Source organism: Dipteris shenzhenensis, chromosome 1, assembly GCF_047967505.1.
Source record: "Dipteris shenzhenensis isolate YYH24624 ecotype China chromosome 1, Dip_SZ_1.0, whole genome shotgun sequence".
Lineage (NCBI taxonomy): Eukaryota > Viridiplantae > Streptophyta > Polypodiopsida > Gleicheniales > Dipteridaceae > Dipteris > Dipteris shenzhenensis.
Window position 1 is genome coordinate 56119281 of NC_141596.1, and position 23591 is coordinate 56142871.

General features: G+C 45.4%; 1 protein-coding gene across 2 annotated transcripts in view; it reads right to left on the reverse strand.

Annotated features, from left to right (window-relative positions):
* Window positions 1-23060, reverse strand: part of LOC147906075 (dentin sialophosphoprotein-like protein) — a 61217-nt gene extending 38157 nt beyond the window's left edge. For both annotated transcript variants that reach the window (XM_087376432.1, XM_087376428.1), the window contains exon 1: window positions 21993-23060. In XM_087376432.1, the coding sequence (XP_087232558.1) occupies window positions 21993-22340 (348 nt within the window). In that variant the 5' untranslated portion in view covers window positions 22341-23060. The remainder of the gene's footprint in view (window positions 1-21992) is intronic.
* Between the last annotated feature and the right edge of the window lie 531 nt (window positions 23061-23591).

The following is a 23591-nucleotide window of genomic DNA, read 5'->3' on the forward strand; positions in this document are numbered from 1 at the left end:
AAACGAGAGGACCATGCCACCCTAGGCTTGGGACAACTTATCAAGATCTTAGAACTGGCTTTATTGTGATTAGCATCGCATCAATGTCCTTGTCATGGCTTCATTCTAATTGTCATATCTTTCAAATGATGGAAACTGATGTTCAAGTGACACATCTAGCTATCAATATTAATTAACCTTCAAATGCAAATACCTATGTTTCTCAAACATCATATACCTAAACGGTGCTAACCAGGCCTGGGGGGTTATGAAAACTTTTTAAAATGTAGATTCCTTGGGGTAGCACACCTCAGAAACACCCATGAGCAACCAAAATTGCATTGCCAATCACAATTATCTACACCATGCCACTTTATATCTTAATATTACTATGACCACTATCTAGATTAGCCCACAAAGGGACTTGAAATTTCTGGGCACATCACAGAAGTCCCCGCAAACGTATAGAAAAAAGTAAGGAATCAGGTGGAGGAGCAAAAAAAATAAAACAGAATCAGCTCAACAGAATACCTTCAAGATTACCACTGCTCCTCCTGGAGAGGTGTTCCCTTTATCTAAAAAACAAAACTCTGCTGAAAATTGTGATGTTGAAACACAATATAGAAAAAGCTCAAACATTGAAGGTTCTTGCCATCCTCTGTTGGAAAGGTCACCTCCCCATCTGAAAGCCCCCATATGAGGAGAGCGTGGGGGAGGGAGACCTGGGCCAGGATGTGCCCACGAGAAAAGAAAGAGCAGATGGACAGCCTCCAACACAGCCTACAGGAGGTGCAACCATGGAAGGGAGCAACAGCCCCTGGGTCGGCCATTGGCTGAGGCTGGTGGGTCTGGTTGGAGCCAGCAAATCAGGCCTGGAGATGGGCTGGCCAGGGGGGCTGAATCCCTGGAACAAAGGCTGCAAAAGGGCCTAGAGAAGACCCTTATATAGGGCCCTGGTTGGGCTGGTAGGGCAGCCAACCAGGTTGGTTTTAGGGCAGACAGAAAGTCGGCCATTTAGGGGTCTTCCAGTCGGTTTTTGCAGCAGGCCTTCGGGCCTATAAAAGGGGAGGCCCTAGGCCTCATAAATCATTCAACAGCTCAGCCATCAGAGGAGCAGCAGGAGCAGCTACACTCACACCCTCAGGCCTACATCCAGGAGGCAGAGGAGACTAGGAGTTGCTGCAGACAGAGTTCATCTAGGGCTGGACCTTGGCTATCTTCTAGGGCAGCAAGGTGTTTGGACCTTTGGACGGAAAGTCTACTTACGCTCGAGGATCAAAGTGTTGAAGGCATGGGCAAAATAAGCATCGTCTTTTGGGAAACCCAATAATTCATGGAACAAGTGGCTCTCATAGATCGCGTCAATGGTATGGTCAAAGTGGACCTGGACGTGCGAGGTGGTAGGTGAGTTAGGATCTACGTCAGATGTGATGGCAGAAATGGAAAATGCCAAATGAGCCTTTTGCATCAAGTAAGAGAAGAGGAACTGTGAGATTATGCACATGTGACACACAAAATCAAGGACAATCTACATAGCTTGGGGAGTAATGCCCTCTACATTGTGGAGTGTGGCGATTGGCAAGTGGCAATTGTAATACCTAAAATCGCGAGCACGTCAAGCCAATAATGACAATCAAATAATGGATAATTGTGATTCCTAGATCTTGGTGAGTGCGCTAGTGTGGGGGCTGTAAAGCGAAGCGGATGGGTGCAGCAAGTGGCAAACAATTGAGGGTGATCACATAACAACCATGGTATGTGAGGATCAAGGAGAGTTGTTGAGACATGAGCCTCCCCTATGATGAATGTGCAAAATGGGCCAAAGAAAGGAGACCCATTAGCGGCTAGGCAACTAGTAGGAGGGGGCATATGCGACCCCGCAAAGATGCCACAAGGCACAAGACTATTGGCCCCATTGACAGGAAGGTCTAGGATTTGTTGTTGGACTGTTCATATCCCACAACAAGCAAGGAATGCTTGACTTACAAAAGATACACCTCCTTGCCTCAGTAGTACACCTCATAGAGCAGAGTTAATAGGTTGACCAGGTCATATCCGGTAACTGGTCCAAATCTGGATCAGATACAGGGTCAAAACAAGCCGGCGTGCTTGACCTCTGACACTTCTAGCCTCTTGAGCTACTAAGGCCTAGCGATTACAACCACTATCTTCACTTCCTAACCCAGGACACCCCCTCTACTATATTGATACAACATTTCCTTCCCCTTGAGAAGAGTTGATGTGCTTGCTAAATAATAGAAAATTGCTTTCTGAGTTTGCACACACTATTCCAAGTAGCATTCTAAATCATCTTTCCACTCCACTAAATATATTTGAATAGTTGTATAGCAAAACACGTTTGTTAAACATCAAGAATTCTGTATGCTCATGTGTAAGCACTAAAGGTTCAATCAAGTCTACAAAATTCTCTTTTTTGGTCATACTGTCACCTTCAACTAGTCGTTTCTTTAGCAACTAACATGATACTGGATGCTCTCTCCATCCTTCTAGTAAGAATAACTTGTAAGCAAGCTTAACAATATCCATAAGTATTATAGACAGGCCTTAGGACACTTGCCAATCTTTAGGGTTTCAATTAGAGGAGGTACTCTCAAATGCACTTTCTCACCTTCTTCATATTCACGTTTTCTTTGTTGGGATTATCAGGGTCACCTTCCCACCTGTAAGCTCCCAAATGAGGAGGAAATGGGGGTGGTGTACCAGCAGGATCTGAGAGATGCAAGGTGGGTAGAGACTACCATGGGGGAAGATCTGAGATGGTGTGCAGGGCTGCCACATGAGCAGCATGCAGCTGCCATGTGGGCGGCATGTACAGCAAGAACAGGGCTGACCATATGCACATACCTGAGGGCTGGCTGTGGGACTGGAATGAGCCCAGCCATGAGCACAAATGGAGGGCACGAAGTGTGGAGCAGCAGCAGCAGTAGCAAGAAAAGGGGCTACAGGACTGCAGACAGCTGCAAGTCGGGGCAGTAGAACAAGACAGGGCATCTGACAGAACAGGTGCAGTCCGGCATCAAATCGGGGACAGCTCCAGTCGACAGTCTGGGTCGGGCCAGTCTGCAGACTGGTCGGACATGCAGGGCTGGTCGGCTCTTTTTTTAGGGCACCTAGCCCTATATAGAGGGCCCACGCCCTGGACTTATTCATCCACTGTGCGTCACAGCAGGCTGTCTTGGAGGGCAGCAGGGAGGCCAGCAATCACTGTTCGTGAGCCTAAGATGTGCATCAGTCTGGAGCAGCAAAGGACACCATGCAACAGTGTTAGAAAACAGAGGTGGAGGTTGCTTGCTTCAGCCAACACAGCGGAAGAATATGAAAAAATCTGCCCTAAAACCACGTAGTGCTACTTCAAATCTCACTTCTTTCCTTAATGTGTGCAAGTGCATAGGGAGAGATGCAGACAGTTATTGAACTATGCTGATGAGAGTAGAAACAGCAAATATATATTGTTCCAAAGATGGACCAAAACCTTGTACAAAAGGTGTGCACAGTGTGCCACGTTCTAGCAGCTAAGGTGCTGCATAGATATGGACCCCTTTCATTCTCCTACCTCCTTGTGGCACCTTCAAAACATTGTCAGCCTGAATGCTCTCCTATAGCTTCCCTGGCTGCATAGTGATGTCCTGCAAAAAGACCTCCTTGCTGCTCCGGTGGAGGCACTGTTTGCACCTTTGACCTCCTTGCTGCTTCTGTCTGAAGCCAATGATGAGGTACAAGTCACCCTAATTCCCTGTGATGGCAGCATGTTGTGAGGCACTGTTGTGTCTCTGGACCTCCTTGCTGCTGTGTGCAGAGGCACCAAGGACCCTAAACACTGAATTAAGGCCTGCCTCTGCGCAGCCTTTGCCGCTGGCCCTAGTCCTGGTACCTGTCCCAACAGTGGGCCCTTCTGCCCACCATCTAGGGCCTGTAAGCAGCCTGTTCTTGCTGCCCACATGACAGCCTGCATGCTCCCATGTGGCAACCCTGTTCCCAGCGCATCTGCCACTGTGGCAGCCCCTTTCTCTGCCCACGTGGCATCTCTTATACCCTGCTGGTACACCTCCCCCATGTCCTCCTCATTTGGGGGCTCACAAGTGGGGAGGTGACCCCTAAAATCCCAACATACAGGCAGTCCAACCCGCAGATCACCTGGAGCAGTACCCTGTAGGGTCAGGGGAACTCTTGCAAACATTGCCTCACCATTAACTGTCCACCAAAGCAGCAAGGAGAAATGTTTGCAGGGCATCACTATGCAGCCCACTGAAGCTCTAGAAGAGCACACAGGCTGACAGATTGCAAGGTGCCAGCAGGCAATTGTACACATTAAGGAAAGAAGTGAGATTTGAAATAGCACTGTGTGGTTTCTGGGCATACATTTTACATAGCCTTCCGCTGCGGGTAGTCTTGGCTGTAGCAAGCAACCTCTACCTCTGTGGTTACTAACAACTTTGGAAGGAGATCACTATCCACGTTTGTTGAAATTGACTTCTACATCTTAAGGACAGGTACCCTTGCGAGAAGGAGAGTGATCAAGTTTCAGACAGGTGTACTCCTAAGCCTTGATTTCCTTACCACGGCTAGTACACTGCCCATCCCAATCTTTGGGGAATCGGGTGAGCTAGACAGAAGTAACTATCCTCTCTAAAACATGAAGATCCACAGCAAACCTGGTGGTTCAGACGATCTAGGAGATTACAATGGGAGTGGAGCTAAGGCCGCAAAATGATTATAGGGTAGTGGTGACACCAGCGGATACAAATGCAGTTACAGCGGCTACGAGATGCGAAGGCTGGCAGACACCGTGTATTCAGCATGGACCAGGCTGAAAGGCATGTACGAGATCAACAACACGGCGGCCAAAATCCTCGACCTAGAAATCGGAACTCAATAACATGAGGATGGGGAGGGGGACATTCTGGAGGATCACAACACCAAAATGAAGGTGATGAGGGATCAACTGCCTGTTGGAACACTGAAAGGAGAGAGTAGAGTTGACACAAAATCAGAATACTTGCTTATAGAATGAAGAAGAAAGAGGTCCTTAAGTAGGCACCTCATACAAGGTCACTGACATCACTGATGACCTCAAAGCTCCACAATCATCTCCTCAATCTGCTCCTAGATTCACTCAATCATCCTATGTGGCTTTTCCACCACCTAACTGTGCTTGTGGGCACCTAACTGTGCCTCTAGCACTCACACATAGAAACATAAGGTGTGCCTGAGGCATACACCTTGAGATATCCCAACAAACCCCCCCTCAAGGGAATGCCTCAAGCTATGTCAAGGATACATCTAGTCTCATAGTTTCTCATGCCATCTCATGGTGGTCAAGGATAAATCTATGGCTAGGTTCTCATGCTAGCAAGGGTTTCCTTGGGTGTAAGGTAAACAGAAAGGGATACAAACAGACCTTCCAATGGTTCTCTCTCCTACATGTACATGCACACAATGTCTGTAGGAGGTACCATGGAACAAACATACACATGGCCTACATCATAAGGTGACCAGAGGTGTTTACAAACACACACAACACAATAATTTATTTTCATTCATTTTGGAGGACTATCCAGGCTGAGTACCTTGACATAAAAAGAGAGATCTGGAGCATACATAGAGATGAGTTTAAAATGCATAATCTTCATGGGATGCCTCATCTTGTGGAGGCAAAATATCCATGTCAAGGCAAGGTCTTACCACATGGGCAGTGTCTAGTGCCTTATAAGATGGTACTATGATAGAACAAGTGGATCTGAAAGTCATATCCTTCAAGAGAACAATTATCTTGTCATCTCCATAGTTGTGTAGAGAAGCATATCTTAAGTATCTGAGCTTCATCTTTTTCTTGTACTTGGAGTCAAATAAAAGTGCCATGAGAGGGTAGATCTCTGTAGTTGCTTCCTTTTTGGCAACCATTGTTTTGGCAATCTTCAACAAGGAAGTCAGGTTGGCATTTTCATCCTTTGTAGCATAACAAGACATTGCTTTATGTTTTGGCTTTTCACATATTTTGCATAAGCAAGCCATGAGAGGCTCTAACCCAAGTATTGGGTAGTGTCTTCTCTCTTACAGGGCTTAGAATAACAACTGAAATGCTTCAAAATATAAGCATTTAATGTAGCAAATAGTAGTGACTAGATTTCAAACAATGATGCTTCCTTTTACATGCTTCATAGAAGTGGATGAAATGAACACTTTCCAATCACAACCAGGTCTAGCAAATCAAAGAAAAACTGAAGCAACACTTGTAATGAAGTTATTGAAAACTTCAAAAGACCAGAAATGCTAGAGTAGCATTTTATGTAGCATCATCTTCAAAACTTGTCCAAAACTGTCAAAAATGAAAAGCTGAACTTGGAGGGCTTGTAGCTCACTCTTCAAAGCAAGGAAAAGAGGGCTTTTTGAAGCAAAAGAAAGCTCATATACCAGAGAAGGTCCAGCACAGAGGTTGGACGAAATGGTGCGCACTTTTGCCCGGGAGAGTTGCTACAGGCTGAAACTGAGTTTTGACGATTTCTCCCTCGTTACTGAACCAAATGACTTGAAAAATGGCTCAAAATCTTCGTCTTGAGGTCGCCCATCTACTCCTAAGAGGGCTCAGGCAATGGCGGAGCAGGCAGGGAGTATTGAGCAACAGAAGAAATTCGCTGTTTGGAGAATGGCAGCCACCACAGACGTTTTTTCTTCAATTGCTTGCAAGTGGAAGTTCGCCCATACTAGAGGAGTTTCCAGCTCAGAGGGTTTGGGCAATGGTTGTTTGTAGGTGGAGAACCAAGCTCTCAAAGATTTTGGGAAGAAAGAGAAAAATGGAGAAGAAGAAGATGAAGAAGAAGATGATGATGTGGCAGAAATGGGCTCAAGGGGGATCAAATGGCTCTGATACCATGTTGGAACACTGAAAGGAGAGAGTAGAGTTGACACAAAATCAGAATACTTGCTTATAGAATGAAGAAGAAAGAGGTCCTTAAGTAGGCACCTCATACAAGGTCACTGACATCACTGATGACCTCAAAGCTCCACAATCATCTCCTCAATCTGCTCCTAGATTCACTCAATCATCCTATGTGGCTTTTCCACCACCTAACTGTGCTTGTGGGCACCGAACTGTGCCTCTAGCACTCACACATAGAAACATAAGGTGTGCCTGAGGCATACACCTTGAGATATCCCAACACTGCCAGCAATTGGTCAGCAGACGGATTCGGTGCAGATTGCTAGTGCATGTGCTTCTATAGGAAGAAGCTTGGGAGAGAGTATGACGGATCCTACAACAAAGCCTTTCTTTCACAGGACAAACGTAAGGGCATAGGGAAGGGCAACTTGCAAGCCTGGCAATAGCAAGCCCAATGACAACAAGAAGAGGATTCATCTAATGGAAGAAAGAAAGAAAAAAATGCTCCAGTAGGAGATTTTACGAAGGACTGTAGAAAGAAGTAGGCTAACCACAAGGAAGGAGTCCAATCAAGAGTCAGAGGAGTTAAAGCCAAGGCCCAACTGTCAATGTAGTAACATAAACAGGAGAACAATCTTAGTAACTCGGAGTGTCGCTGAGATTAGATATGCACATCTAGGTGTACCTCTGTGTACGTCTGACACTGAGATATAGTCTAATGAATCAGAGAGGGACCAAAGACCTTTGTGAAGGTGAAGGACAGCAATGTTTGCTCAGGTTATTTTGGGAAAGAAGCTGCATAAGGGAGGTATCTTTGAGACATCAAGAATCAGAGTCAGATGCATGGAGGAACACTAAAGATGGCACTTACCGGGTTAACATGGATGTTGAGGCGGCAAAGCAAAGCAGTTTTGGGATCGCAAGGTTGAAGCGCTTCCCATCCGGATTCAGGCCTACACGGGAGCTCTTACATGTTATGTTATGCATCTGGAGCATGTAGACTTGTTGATCGGGATAGAGTGGTTTAAAACCCACAATATTCAGATCGGATGGACGGAGCATACGCTTTCTTTTGTAGATAAGGACACCCAATTTTGTATTCAGTGTGATAAAATTCCCTCTTCTCAGGGACCTATTGTATCTGCGATGCAGCTTCGGAATAAATTAAACAATTCTCATTATGATGTCTATCAGTGTGTTTTGATTCCACTTTCTTCATTTGTTGTTTCTGTAATTAACAAAAATGAATTAAGTGTGTTTGAACACCGTGAATTGAGAATTTTGTTAGATAGTTTTAAGGACGTATTCCCAGCTCAACTACCGGAAGGTTTACCTCCAGAACCGGCAGTAGATCATCGCATAGAATTAGTCCCAGGGACTCAACCTATCAGTGTACCACCTTATAGGATGAGCCAGGTAGAGGAGGATGAGTTAGCTACCCAGCTTCAGGATTACCTGAATATGGGCTATATCCGCCCAAGTAAATCACCTTGGGGTGCACCTGTCCTCTTAAGAAAGAAGAAAGATTCTTCCTGGAGAATGTGTATAGATTATAAACGATTAAATAAAGTCACAATTAAGAACCGCTATCCTTTACCTCGTTCCGATGATTTGATAGACCGTTTGGCCGGAGCGAAGTATTTCACTAAGATTGATTTACGTACGGGTTATCATCAAATCCGTATCTATGCTAAACACATAGATAGGACCGCATTCCGGACTAGGTATGGTCACTACGAGTTCCTCGTATTACCTTTTGGTTTGACCAATGCTCCTGCTAGATGATGAACGATTTGTTCAGGGATTTTTTGGGCAAATTTGTTGTAGTGTTCTTAGATGACATCTTGATATATAGTAAAACGCTTGAGGATCACATAGGACACCTCCGGGTTGTCTTAGTTGTTCTAAGACAGCATAAGCTTTATGCCAAGATGAGTAAATGTGACTTCTTTATGAAGGAGATCATTTACTTAGGACACAAGATTTCTTCTGAAGGTATTAGCATTGATCTGGATCGTATCCAGAAGGTTTTAGAATGGCCTATCCCTCAGACTGTGAAACAACTTCGTTCTTTCCTAGGATTTACGGTATTTCTTCGAAAATCTGTGCGTGATTATTCACATATCACGGCACCCCTGACAAACATATTGAAAGGTCGTGGATGCAGGTCTACTCAGCTGATCCCTTGGAATGATGCAATGAACAAGGCTTTTGAAACCTTGAAGTTTTCTATCAAGGAAGCACCCGTTCTTGCATTACCCGATCCTACCCGGCCTTATGTTTTAGAGGCCGATGCGAGCGATTATGCAATTGGGGCAGCTCTATTCCAAGAGGGCAGACCTGTAGCTTTCGAGAGTAAGAAGCTAGACGACACCCAATATCGTTGGCCCACACTAGAAAAGGAACTTTATGCTGTAGTGTATGCTCTTAAGGTTTGGAGACACTACTTGTATGGTTCGAAGTTCCTTGTATTGACTGATAATCAGTCAATTAAGTATGTGTGTGATGGATCAGAATTGAGAGGAAGGAAAGCTACATGGGCAGAATTAATGCAAGATTTTGATTTCGAAATACGTTATCGCAAAGGTTCGTTGAATAATGTGACGGATGCCTTAAGTCGAGTTAAGTTTGTAAATGCTTTGTCATTTACAGAAATATCCTCAGACCTATTTCAATCCTTGAGAGGGCTATACGCAACTGATAGTCATTTCAGTTCTTATTGGCAGAGAGTCCAGGATGGGAGCTCCATGGTTGAACAAGACTCAGGGATTGTGCCACCTATGGTACAGGCGGCAGGAGGTCGGTGGATGATTAGGAACAGCTTGCTGTTCCGAAATGAAAAGATTTGTGTGCCTGATGTTCTGGACCTTAAATCCAAGATTCTCTGGGAGTCTCATGATGCTCCTAGTACTGGACATCCAGGTATACATAGCACTCTGTCTCTTGTGAAGCATACCTTTTATTGGCCTAAGATGCATGCATTTATTGAGAACTATGTAGTAGGTTGCCGCGTTTGTCAGGTTACTAAGGCCGAACGCCTTAGAAGCGCGGGCTTATTACAGCCATTACAGATTCCAGGTAATAAATGGGAAAGTATTTCCATGGATTTTATTACTGGTTTGCCTCGAACGCGCAAGGGTCATGACTCCATTTGGGTCATAGTAGACCGTTTGACAAAAATGGCTAGATTCTTACCTACTAGAACAACTATTTCAGCTGTTCAACTGGCTCACGAGTTTGTGGACCACTTGTTTAAGCTGTATGGTTTGCCATCTGACATAGTCAGTGACAGGGACTCAAAGTTTACAAGTAACTTTTGGACACTTGTATTTGAGAAGTTGGAAACTACTTCCTCGGATCATGCACAATCCGATGGCAGTACAGAGAAGGTCAACCAGTTGGTTGAAGACATGCTTCGGGCATATGTATCTAAGAGACACTCTTCATGGGAAGATTATCTACCTATGATTGAATTTGCTTACAACAGTGCAAAGCATTTACAGTCCTTTTATGCTTATGTACGGGTTTCAACCTAAGTCACCAGTTATGGTTGGATTAAAAGGGATTCAAAATGATGCTGCTAAGAACTTCTTGCTAGATATGCAGGAAATGTTGCAGTTTACCAAGGAGTCTATTAGAAGTCCCCAAGATCGGGACAGATTTTATGCTAATAGACATCGTTCACCTAGAGAGTTCTCTGAAGGAACGATGGTATATTTGCGAATTCCTAAGGAATCCAAGAGCCTAAGTACTGGTTTGGTTCCGAAATTATCCCCCAGATACTATGGTCCTTTCAAGGTCATTAAAAGAATTGGACCAGTTACATATCGACTAGAATTGCCTCCTGATGTTAAAGTACATCCAGTCTTTCATGTCAGTAGACTGAAAGAAGTCTTGGGTGCAGATGATCAACTTGTTTCTTCTCGTGAGATTATAGAAGTTACAGATTTGACTTTTATTCCTCACGAACCTGAGTGTATTCTTGAATTTCGTGAAAGACAGATTCGTAATCGTACTATCACGGAATACAAGATTAAGTGGAAGGATCGTGTTGAGGAGGATGCAACATGGGAGACATTACAAAACCTCCAACGAACATTTCCAGATTTCTTAGCGAACTCAGGAGTGAGTTCTTAGAGGAGGGGGAGTATGTCATGTGCACGGATTGGTATCTGACGTGTACCAGGTACACAGGACTAGCTCAGGTTAGCCTGGGGTTGCTTAGAGCTAGGCAGGCTTGATTCTCGGGTTGAGTGGCAAGGGTACGAACTATTTATAGGTCTTCGCTATTTTTGGCGCTCGGGGCCCGAGTCTATAAAAGAGGCCCAGGGGGTTCAGTTCTCAGTGAGCAGTTGGGAGCAAGTCTCGTTCCCAGGTGCCAGGTCTGATCCTGGATTGAGTCGCGGACGCGCGCCTGCATCTTAGCGTAGTTAGTGGGTTAGTATGGTTTTGTCACTTGGACAAAACCATCTCCTTACTTGTACCTGCCTAATCTCTTCTATTGCATTCTACGTTTTCCTCTCTTGCTCACTCTTGCTTCCTACTCCCACATTCTCACATTTGGTATCAGAGCAGCTTGAGCTCTCGAACTTGCTCCTTACCAAGCTCCTTCAGTTCGTACTGCTCATGCTCCTGCTACTGTTGCATTCCGTCCATACGCCCGCAGCACTGCGTACAGCTCCCATCAGGGCACGCCATCCGTACAATCGCCATTCGTCCATACAGTCCGTACGACTGTACGGAACTGCAATGAGCCCGTCCATGAAACGCTGCCCCCGTACAATTCTGTGCTGCCGTACAGTCCTGTCATCTGCCATACCATCCGTACAGCTCTTGATCCAGCGCTGTACAGTCCTGCAAAGCCTGTCCGCACAGCTTCGACCGTACAGCAGGCGCCTAAACATTCCGTACGCATCAGTACATCCCGTACACATTGCACCTTCAATCCCGTACCGTGCGTGGAAGTATGGCAACCGCTCGACCTACATCTGTAATGTGTCCGTACACACTGTCCGTACAGGCTGTACTTTCGCATTGGGCTTTCGCAGTGGTTCTTCCTTGCAGGTGCATCTTGCAGGGTGATTTTTGGCAGCCCCATTTTGCAAATAGCCATTGTTTGGCTTGTACTCTGGAAGCACATTTGGGGCATTCTATTTGTTGCAGGCATTGCAGTCAGGTTGCAGAATCTGCTCCAAAAATTTGGGGCTTTTTAAGTTCTGCTTGCAATCTTGCAAACAAAATCTGGGGCTTTTGCAGATAATTGCAAAATTTGGGGCTTTTGGTCGATTTGCCATCTTTCTGTTGCAATTTCTTGAAGGAATTTGGGCTTTTGCATTTTAGATGCAATTTAGCAGTGGACAGATCATTTGGGAGCTTTGCAAGCAGTTTTGGACTCAGTTTGAGTCACATTGCAAACATTTGTTATTTTTTGCACATATATTTTGCAGATTTTGGGCATTTGCAGAGCATTTTGGTGCATTTCAAGCCTTTGACAGCAATTGTCATTTTGGGCAGAATTTTTGGCAGACTTTGGATGTGCATCTTACATCCCAGGAGTCTAGTTTGCTGCATTTTTTAGTTGTCTGGCAAATATGGCTTAGAACAATTCCGGAGTCCTCACACAGGAGGATAAGTTGGATGGCACCAACTACTCCTTGTGGAGTTTTATGGTTCGCAACATCTTGGTTGGCAAACATCTATAAGATTATGTCAATGGAGATGAATCAAGGCCAGAAACTGTGGCTACACCTGTCACTCCCACTCAAGGTGGAGGCAGGGGTAGAGGTCAAGGTGCAGGACAAGTGATAGGAGCAGCAGCTATTACTTTGGTGGCTCCCATAGTAGAACGAAAAAGATGGGATTCAGGGGATGCACAAGCTCTTTCAGTTATTTCCCTTTCTGTCAAGAGGTTTATCATTCCTCAAATTCGGTCATGCAAGACCTCGAGGGCAGCTTAGGATATTTTAGAGAAAGAAAGAAAGAAAGTTTATTAATGTCCACTCGAGACCTAAAAAGGTCTATGGGACAAAAGAGACCTGCTTATACATCAGTACAGAGAGGGCCATAGGCAACCTCCCTGGGAGTATCATCAGATTCCTCCAAAAAACAAAACACATAGAACATAAAACATAAAAGGAACTAAGTACTAGGCTATGGAGTGGCCATTACATCAGTTTAAGACTGAGGGTCTTTAGATTTTCTCTAATCACTGCAAGACCGTCACGATATACTGCCCATTTCCTGCTTCCCTGGCTGCCCGAACCTTGGCAAGCTCGGTAGCTTTGTTCTTCAGTTGGGTTCTTGTAAGCTCCTCAGCAATCCATATCTTTGTCCCCTTCAACTTATAGGATTGTCATAGAATCCTCTTCCTGAGTGTCTTCGAGTTGAAGGTGATGACAACGTGTCCATTCCTGGGCGATAAATAAACTGGGGAAGACTCCTCTTCATCATCATTCTTGTCATCAGTTGGGCTTGCTGATCAATGCCCGGGACTGCTGCCTTGATTCTGTCAATTGCCTCCTCGAAAGTGTCATCCTCGAGCTGCCCATCGGGTATTCCCCCTATTCGAATCTTCATAGCATTCTCTTTCCGAAGGTGATGTTCTTGGATCTCTGTTTGGATGTCAACCTTGGGTTCAGCTGTCACTTTCACCTGGATCAGCTCTCTAACCATGGAAATCAGCTGTGATGTTGGGGGCTCAGCTTTACATGTTTGTACGGCTGCTGCAATAATCTCCTGCTTCCTTGGACCTTCCAAAACTGCAATACGAGCTAGGGCTTGGCTGAGCTGGGACCTCAGGTCTCGCACTTCTTGCTGGAGATGGTAAATCTGCTCTTGCGGCTTGGTGGGCGTTGGGGGAGGTTGAATCTTATACCTAGAGTACGTCATGTCGAAGGGAGCAGGGGTTGTGGCTACCATGGCGGAGTAAAGCTTGGGGGGATGAGGGGAGGATGGGCTGGCCATATCAACTATCCCCCTTTTGGCTGGACTAACCCCTTGGCTGGGCCTAGGGTACAGCCTAGCCAAGAGTGGGGAGAGGAAGTGGAGAGAGCATGTTTGCAACAAGAAATGATGCCAAGGTCTCATTCCTGAAGAAAGAGCTATCTCATACACACATGGATGAGGGAGATTCCATGAATGCTCACCTCACCAAACTTCACGATTTGAGGGAACAGTTGCTGAATATAGATGAGATTATTCTAGATTCAGAGATGATTACCACCACTCTGAATTCTCTTCCTGAGTCCTATCTCAGTTTCCATACCTTGCTGAATTTATCATTGAGGGGGGGTAGCAATCCTCTTTCTTTTCATGAGTTGGTAGGACTCTTGTTGCAGAAAGAGCAAACAAGAAAGAACAATGCCACACGGGCTGGTGAGCATGCCATGCTTTCAAAGTTCAGGCCCAAAGGGAAAGGGCAGCAAAAGCAACATGGAAATCAGCCCACACATCAGCATAAAGCTGATTCTGGACAGCCCTCTCATAAGGCTAAAGGTGATGCAGAGAAGCCAAAGAGGAAGGGCATTTGTCACTACTGCAAGAAGCCGGGTCATTACATTGGTGAATGCAAGAAGCGAATAGCTAAAGAGAAGAAAAAGGATTCGGGTTTGGCTGTCTCAGATGCATCAGCTCCTAATGCACATGAAGGAGGGGATGTTACAACCAACTTTGTGGAAGAAGATTATGTACATTTCAGATTTTCCAGTGGCTGGTCCAAATACTACGACTCTTGAGGATGACTCATATGCTTTCTTGACTTGCAGCTATGACCCTTCAAAAGATGCATGCTCTTTCATTGTCAATGAGACACTAAACACTTGGTATTTTGATAGTGGTGCTTCCAAGCACATCACTTCAAGGAAGAGTCTTTTTGCATCTCTGCATGCACCACCCGCTAAAAAGAAAGTGACATGTGCAAACAATTCTTCTTATTCAATGTGTGGAGTGGGTCATATCATACTTACCTCCACAGATGGCACAAATTTCAGAATTACTGATGTTCTCTATGTACCAGGTACAAAGAAGAATTTACTTTCAGTGTCCTCTCTCAATAGAGGAGGATTTTAGGTCATATTTGATGATGCTAAGTGTGTAGTCAGAGACAAATAGAATGATTATGCTTTGATGTTGTCTGGCACTTTGTATCGGGGTCTTTTTAAGCTTGATATTTATGAGAAAAGATCTGATCTTGCACTTTCAGTGAGCACGCCCACTGCTACCATGCAGAATGCAGAGTTATGGCATGCCAAATATGGACACATGAGCTATGGCAACTTGAAGAAAAAATCAAATGTGCTTATGCATTTGAAACACTTTGTGGCCATGGTTGAAAATGAGACAGGACTCAAGGTGCAGACACTTCGCACTGACTGAGGGGGGGAATTTTGAAGGACAAAGGCATCACACATCAACTTAAAGTGAGGCTTACACCTTAGCAAAATTGCAAAGTTGAGCGGAAAAATCGCACTCTCATGGAGATGGATAGATGCATGCTCACTAGTAAGAAGGTGCCTCACACATTTTGGCTCAAAGGCCTCATGTATGCCAGTTATGTTTTGAATCGGGCTCCCATAAAGGCTTTGAAGACAATAACTCCCTATGAGGCTTGGCATGGGAGAAAGCTTTTAGTGGATCACTTTAGAGTTTTTCGTTGTGTTGCATATGCCCACGTGCCTGTGGAGTTTCAACATAAGTTGTCAGATAAGGCACTAAAGTGTATCTTTGTCGGGTATAGTGCACAAAGCAAAGGCTATCATCTCTACAATCCTGACACTCGCAAGATTTTTGTGAGTAGAGATGTTATTTTTTCAGAGAATTCAGCTCATACACATGCTGAATTTACTATTCCAGCTTCTTCAAATGATGTTTTTGAGGGGATGCTCCCTATAGCTTTTGGTTCTCCACCTAAGGCCCATGCTGAAAATCAGAATTTTCAGCAACCTCCTCCTGGTCCACATGCCCCAATTCAGCCACATGCTGATTTTGTCCCTCCACAGGCTGTGGATGATGTTGTCAGGCAAGAGATTCAAGAGATACATGCAGCCAAAACAGTTCCAAATTGGTTGCTACAGACTCTCAGGGAGACTAGACTTGAGGCACCTTTGCCTGGCAAGACTCATAGTGCAGTAAGGCACGCAGGGGGGGCTCTTTCTGTTGAGACAGCTTATGCAGGTACTCTTCTTGATGAAGACGAACCTAACACTTTTGCAGAAGCCAAGGAATGCCATGCACAATGAATTCCAGTCCATTGAGAAAAATCAGACCTGGGATGTTGTGGATTTACCACCAAGGAAACATGCCATTGGTACCAAATGGGTTTTCAAAGTGAAAAGGAAGCCAGATGGGTCCATTGAAAGATACAAGGCACGGCTGGTTGCCAAAGGCTATGCTCAGAAAAAGGGCATAGATTGTGAGGAGACTTTTGCTCCTACATTCGGGATGACCACCATCAGGTCAATTATTGCCATGGCTGGAAATTTTGTTTGGAATGTCCATCCGTTGGACATAAAAACAGATTTCCTTGATGGGAAGTTGCAAGGCACAAAGTCTTATGGCTTGATGTTTCCCAAGGGGGGTGACTTGCAGATGCATGCTTACAGTGACTCAAATTGGGCTGGAGACTATGACACCAGGCAGTCCACTAGTGGTAATTGTTTCTTTTTGGGCAAAGCTTACATTTCGGCTGAGCAAGAAACAATCAACTGTGGCTACTTCCTCATGTGAAGCTGAGTACAGGGCAGCTTTCACAGCGACAGTTGAATGTGTTTGGCTGCATCGTTTGTTTGCTGATCTTCAACTCTTATTGGGCTGGAGACTATGACACCAGGCAGTCCACTAGTGGTAATTGTTTCTTTTTGGGCAAAGCTTACATTTCGGCTGAGCAAGAAACAATCAACTGTGGCTACTTCCTCATGTGAAGCTGAGTACAGGGCAGCTTTCACAGCGACAGTTGAATGTGTTTGGCTGCATCGTTTGTTTGCTGATCTTCAACTCTTATTGGAGGGTCCTTCTCCAATCCTCACTGATAGTCAAAGTGCTATAGCAGTGGCAACGAATCTTGTGTTTCATGCTCGCATGAAGCACATTAAGGTTCATTATCATTATGTCAAAGAGAAGTTGCCTGCAGGGGAGATCAATATGATCTGTGTGTCAACACATGACAATGTTGCAGACATCTTTACCAAAGCACTTCCACCTGAGAAGTTTGAGGCATTTCGCAGTGCCTTGAACTTATCTCCTTTTGGTGATTGATCACTTCCTTGTACATCACATTGGCACTGCAAGGGGGTGTTAGAATTATTGGCATATTCTAGGCAGTGGCCAATGTAATCCATAAGTGAGATAGGGGCACTTTTCCCTCACTAGGAGGTTTTTCCCCCTAACCACAGTTAGTGGGTTAGTATGGTTTTGTCACTTGGACAAAACCATCTCCTCACTTGTACTCACCTAATCTCTTCTATTGCATTCTACGTTTTGCTCTCTTGCTCACTCTTGCTTCCTGCTCCCACATTCTCACAAAAGCAAGAGAATGAGGAGAGGAGGAGCAGGATGGACAGGCTAAGGTAGTAGAGTGGAGAGGCTAGAATAGGAGAGTGGAGAGGGTAGCAAAGTGAAGAGGCTAGGGTAGGATAGTGGAGAGGCTAGAGTAGGAGGATGGAGAGGGTAGGGGAGTGGAGAGGCTAGAGTAGGAGAATGGAGAGGGTAGAGGAGAATGGAGAGGCTGGAGCAGATTGGGGATGATGCAGGCGGCAAAAAAGGCCATGACGCGGCAAGAAACCATGTTCAAGTGTTTTAGAAAAGCGGGTAACTAGAACCCCCATTTTAAAGACAGCTGGCATTTCCATTTCCGTTTCGGCAGCACGAAACAGCATTTCGTGCAACTATGGTCTCACACAAGCAATGGCTATGTGATTGAGGAGCTTCTTGATGATGAGCATGCGAGGTGGGATCAATACTTACATGACCCAAGAAGTGCCAAAACATCTAGGGCAAAGAACTATTCTACTTTTCCTTTTGACCTAGGTGCTTTGTATGTTGAAGCATGTTTATTCTATAGCGGAGTTTTGGAGTTTATCCACCATCACTTGCAATTTTGAGGACAAAATTATATTTCAGCGGGGATGGTTGTAATGAAAGGCCAAAAGTTGGGCAAGTTAGTGGTGGTTAGGATTATTAGCACTTGGGGGTGTTTGCAAGATAGAGAGGTCAAAGGGGATAAGGAGTACTATATAAGTACCCTCCCTCATGCGCAATGTACTCTCCCTCCTCCTTCATACTTGCTGCCTACTCTCTCTCTCTCTCTCTGTCCTACCCCTCCTCCTTCCTTCTCTCCCTTCCTCTCGTGGATATCTCCATATGCATCCATGTTTACCCTTTTGTAGAGAGATCCAATTGGATACTTCATGTGGATCCCCTCCAGCAAGGTTCCATCCAAAAACTCTGATCCTGTAACCAACTGCCTCCAAAACCATGTGAGCAATTCTCAAGTGACCTCTTCCAAGGTACTTGTGGTGCATCAAATACGTCTGCATTGAAGCTTACCTTATGGCAGACTGGAGGTCTTTAACCAACAGCCCTGTTTTTGGGGAAAGTATTAGTCACCAATATGATAGATCCCTCACGGGAATCAGATATAGTAAGTCACTATCATGTCCTACTTTGCACCAAAGATTTAGGCTTTTCCAGATCAATTTAATGAGGATCATGAGGCTGCTTAGAAACTTAAAGAAAGCATATCCTAGACCTCAAGAACACGGACGCAATGCTGTCAAAAAAGAAGGGTCACTGCCCCGTTTGTGAGGACAACATGGGCACAGGCCAGATAGGCAGACGTGAGAGAAGTAAAGATCTAGTGCATGGCAGCCTGATATGTTGAAGCGCCCAGCCATGTGGGCTGGGTGGCCCTGGAAGCTGCAGTAAGCCTGACAAAGGGAATCAATGGAGGGGTGTGATGAATTTTAAGGCCCCAAGCCTTCGGCCAGGTGTCTAAGGGGGTCGGTGGGCCAGGATATGAGGTCAGTCAGGTCTGCAGCTCAAACTGGTTGGCAGCAATCAGGTCAATCCAGGTCAGGGCCCCAGTGGCCATCTAAGAGAGAGGGGGGGGGAGGGGGGGGGGAACAACCCCTGTCCTATACAAAGGGCAATACGCCCATAGTTTTGTCAATCACTGGAAGCTACGAAAGCCCCTTAGAGCATGTGGCAGTATCAGGAGGAGAGGCAGATTGCTACCAGACTAAGCAACAAAGGGCCCATTAATTAAAGCAGCACTTTTGGGTTTTTTTAATTAAAAAAACACTCCTATGTACAATTGGGAATGATCCTTGGGAGGGAGAGTTGGTTGATTTATTGGCTGCAGGTGTTATGTACATAGCAGAGTGCGTCTTGTACTCACATATGTCTGTTTCATTTACACACAAAAATTTGGCTATCTAGATAGCATGCTCTACATACTCTTCCAAAAGTAACTAAGTAAGCAAGGCTGAAAACTAGCATGGGTAGCCAAACCATCTATTCCAGCTTGGGGGATGTTTGTTTAGGTATCCCCCTCAATGGATGGTTCTCTGAAGGTCCTCTTATTCTCAATTGAGGCATGATTCATTCCCCTCATAGGGGCTGCTCTGATCCCCTTCGTCAATGCCCCTACCTAGGTCCGAGTTTCCTTTGATGTCCATGCTTCGGCTGAACAAGCAATGGTTCCTCCCCAGGCTCTTGGTTCACCTATATGAAGTTTCCAGATTTTCTCAAAAATCTGGGTTTTAACTGACATCAGAGCAAGCGAGAGCGAGGAGCAACACACACAGACTTTTGTAAAATCTCTCTCTCTCTCTCTCTCTCTCTCTCTCTCTCTCTCTCTCACAGACTTTTGTAAAATCTCTCTCTCTCTCTCTCTCTCTCTCTCTCTCTCACACACACACACACACATATGAAAGAAAGAAAGAAAGAAAGAGAGAGAGAGAGACTTAACATCTGACAATGGCAATGCTATGCTCTGTACAAGGCAGGAACGGCTGCTGCTAGGAAAAAGTAGTCAGCTGTGAGGATACGTGAAAATAAAACTAATACTTGCTTATAAAGGGTAGACAAGAATGATTGTGTAGGAGTGACTGTGAGCTGCACAGAAGCTGCATTAAAACTGAGGATGTGGGCATTTATATGTTATAAATGAGGGATGTGAAGATACATTTCAGCGCTGACCATGAGGGTGGAAAGGTATGAGAGAGAGAGAGTGGCAGGGTGGGCAGGCAATGAAGGGGGGAGGGGGGCGAGGAGAGAGAGATTTGTATGTGTGAGAATGGGAACTGATCTTGTGTGTGCACCTATGCCTTGATATTCAATAAGGGGGAAGGGGGGGGAGGAGAGAGATCTTGTGTGTGCACCTGTGCCTTGATATTGTAGCGTGCAATAGTGGGAAAAAGATTGTGTATGCACCGGTACATGCTATCTAGAATATATATACGCATATACAGGTTTTCAAGGCTCACTTTATCCATTCGATATGTTCTATTGGGTGAAGGTTAGAGTGGGGGGGGCTCCCGGAAGGATGGTTCAAAGATGATGACTCTTTCAATGAGACTTTAGCACATGTCAAAGCAGCCATGCCTAATATTGAATGGAAGGTTGATGATGATAATGATGATGATGATGATGACGGGGCAACTAATATCCGGCATTCCAAAGGACATGCTATTCTTACACTCGAGTCGTGAGATTTACGGATCAAGCTTCTTCGACAATCTTACAAGTTGAAAGGGACTAAGATATGGGTAGCTGAGGAACTTACACGGGCTCAATTGAAGAACAAGGCAACGGAATTAGCTAAAGTCAGGGCTGCTAGGAAGGATGGAAAATGGGCAGTTTATCGTGAAGGCATAGCACTAATCAAAGAGTTTAAATCAAAACCAAAAGACTCTCAGTCTTAAACTGATGTATGGCTGATTACTTCTTCAGACTATGATGTAGGTATTCTAAATAATTGGGGTTGCTTTTGCACTCCCTGGGATCTGCCATGTGCCCTCCCTAAAGCAGATGTACTAGACGGTTTTTTGCTGTCCCATTGACCTGTTGGTCTCCCGTGGACATTAATAGACTCTCTCTCTCTCTCTCTCTCTCTCTCTCTCTCTCTCTCAGAGAGAGAGAGAGGTTTCCTCTGTTATTGTGGTAATTGGGAAAGGCACTTAAGGCTCTCTCGATATTTAACACCAGAGGCTTGTATAGAATTTTATATATATATATATATATATATAGAGAGAGAGAGAGAGGTTTCCTCTGTTATTGCGGTAATTGGGAAAGGCACTTAAGGCTCTCTCGATATTTAACACCAGAGGCTTGTATAGAATTGGTCAACCGCAAGAGGCAATATGAAAAATATATTGCCGATCAGTCTATATACCTAGATGAGTCCAGGAACATGCCCAAACTCATCCTCTAAAAACACAACATAGTGGAGTTTCAATCTCATGATAGTCACTCATAAGGTTGAAAACCATAAACTCCATCATGCATAGCAGGGATTAGCTACTATGACATCCCCACTGACATCATCAACGCTCAACAGTGGGTGTAGACCATAGTATAAACATTGCCAATCATTCTATACTATCACCCAATTAGCGAAGCAAAATAAAGCGTTACACCCATTATTCCAGGTCTTTCTTCACCATCCATCCTACTTGTTGCATGCACTGCTGCTTTGCCTAAGTAAAGGAACACAAAATTTCCCAATTGCAGTAACAAGGTTGTATGAAAACCCCGTCTCTCTGTACTAAGTTCTCAATGCGTGAAAATGAAAGTGACCCCAGTCACTAGAATTGCTAGACAGCAAGCTAAAGGGATTGACGAGATGGAGAATGATAAGACTTAATCGGCAAAAATATCTTCCAGTAATACAGATTAAGGGAGCATTCAACTGCTACACACTAGTAGTATGCCATTAGTTTAACAAAAGGCAACTCAGAGCTAGGGTAGAATCTATGCTTATATGAATCCAGAGAAAAATCAAAATATCAACAAGACACAAAATTCAAAAGTCTGCTTCTTTGCCACAGTTCATTTTGTAGCCTATAAGGGCAAGATGATCAACTTAGGTATTCAGAGCCTTCAGAAATTGTGAACTCACATGACCACTTGCGTTTGCTCCAAATTTCATCATGGGCATTTCATTGCCCTCTGCCTCGGCCTGCTTCAGCGCGTTAAGAATCTCTGGTGTAAGCCGTATCATCATAGCAAAGCGCCGCCCAGTTTCAGCAGGAGCGGCAAGGAGTTGATAGGTTTCCTCTTGAGAAGTGACCGAGACGCCCCCGTTGCCTGCACTGCCAGATCCAACAGCATCCTTTCCCAGTCCCAAAGCAGCTCTATCTTTCAGGGGAAGACCTGGACGCAAGGGCATAATCCCTCGCTTTTGAGGGGGGCCAAGCCGAGACTGTCCCCGGCTTGGCCCCTTGGCAAACTTATTGCTTGAGGACATGGTGAAATAGTTTACAGAGCTTCAAATCTAGTGAACAGTCACCATTCACCAATTGAATTGCTCCAATTAAGAGATAAGTTCAGGAAATCTTCCCAAAAACGGCTGCCAAAGGACCCTGAACCTTCAGAAGGGCAGAACAGATTTTGTTGGTGACAAAAACGGCGGCAAGTTGGAGACTGTCCTCCATAAATAGTTTTGTTCTTCATAAGACCTGTGTAAAGCGTAGGATTATTTGTGCAGCCGCAGTCTTCGAGGCTGAGCTCCGTTTGAGAGGGGTAATTCGGAAGAAAAGCAGAGGCGTTCGATCAGTTCCTTCATTCGCTCGCTTCTCATCGGATGAAACACCAGTAGAAAATTACCGCGGGTGATGGAACAGGGCAGGCAAACCCTAGACTCATGCACTGAACGCCATTCCGAAAGTCTACATTTTGGTGGCACCCGGAGACCCTGCGCATGGCCGCGAGCCCGGAGGGGGGGATGAAGCTAAAGCAAGGCTGGAGCAGGTTCCATGTGCGTGCCGCAGTGGCCAAAATTCCGTGAGAGCTGAAGGCGATGGAGGATCAGAAAGACGGGGAGGTAAAGGGAGCTAAGGAGTTCGATGGGGAGGGAAAGAGATGGAGAGATCAAATATGAAGAGAAAAACTCGAACTGGGGAGGTTTGTCGCCGTCGCCATCGCCATCGCCATCGTTGAGACGCAGAGATCGCTTGCTTCTACTGCAGAGAAGACGACCAAAATCCTTCATCCCCTGTTTCCGGCCCTCTTAACCTAACCCCCACTCCCCCCCTTTAACCCATCCCGTACCCCCTAGCTCCACCCCTCCCCTCTCATCCCGCCACGTGGCATCCCTCATATGCCCTTCGTCCCCACCCTTCACGCTTTACCCCACGCCACCACCCCCCTTGTTGTAGACTGGCGAGCATTGGGCAAGGGGAAGGGGCAGGCCGATGGGGAGGGGTTGGCAAGAGCTAAGGAGGAGGGCGAGAGCTAAGGGGGGGCATCGCCTTCCCTCACCCAATATCCTGCTTCCCTGCATTCCACCACATCAACCACCCTTCACGCTTTGCTTTTATAACCCCCCTCCCAGACCCTATTATTGCCGAGAGCTGTCGCATTGCCTCAGTTCACATGGATTCGACCACATCGTCTTCCCTCCTTTTACCTGGATTTGACAACATCAACCCACTTTCCCAGTTTCCCTCAACCAGCACCCTTTTACCTGGATTCGACGACATCAACCCGCTTTACCGGT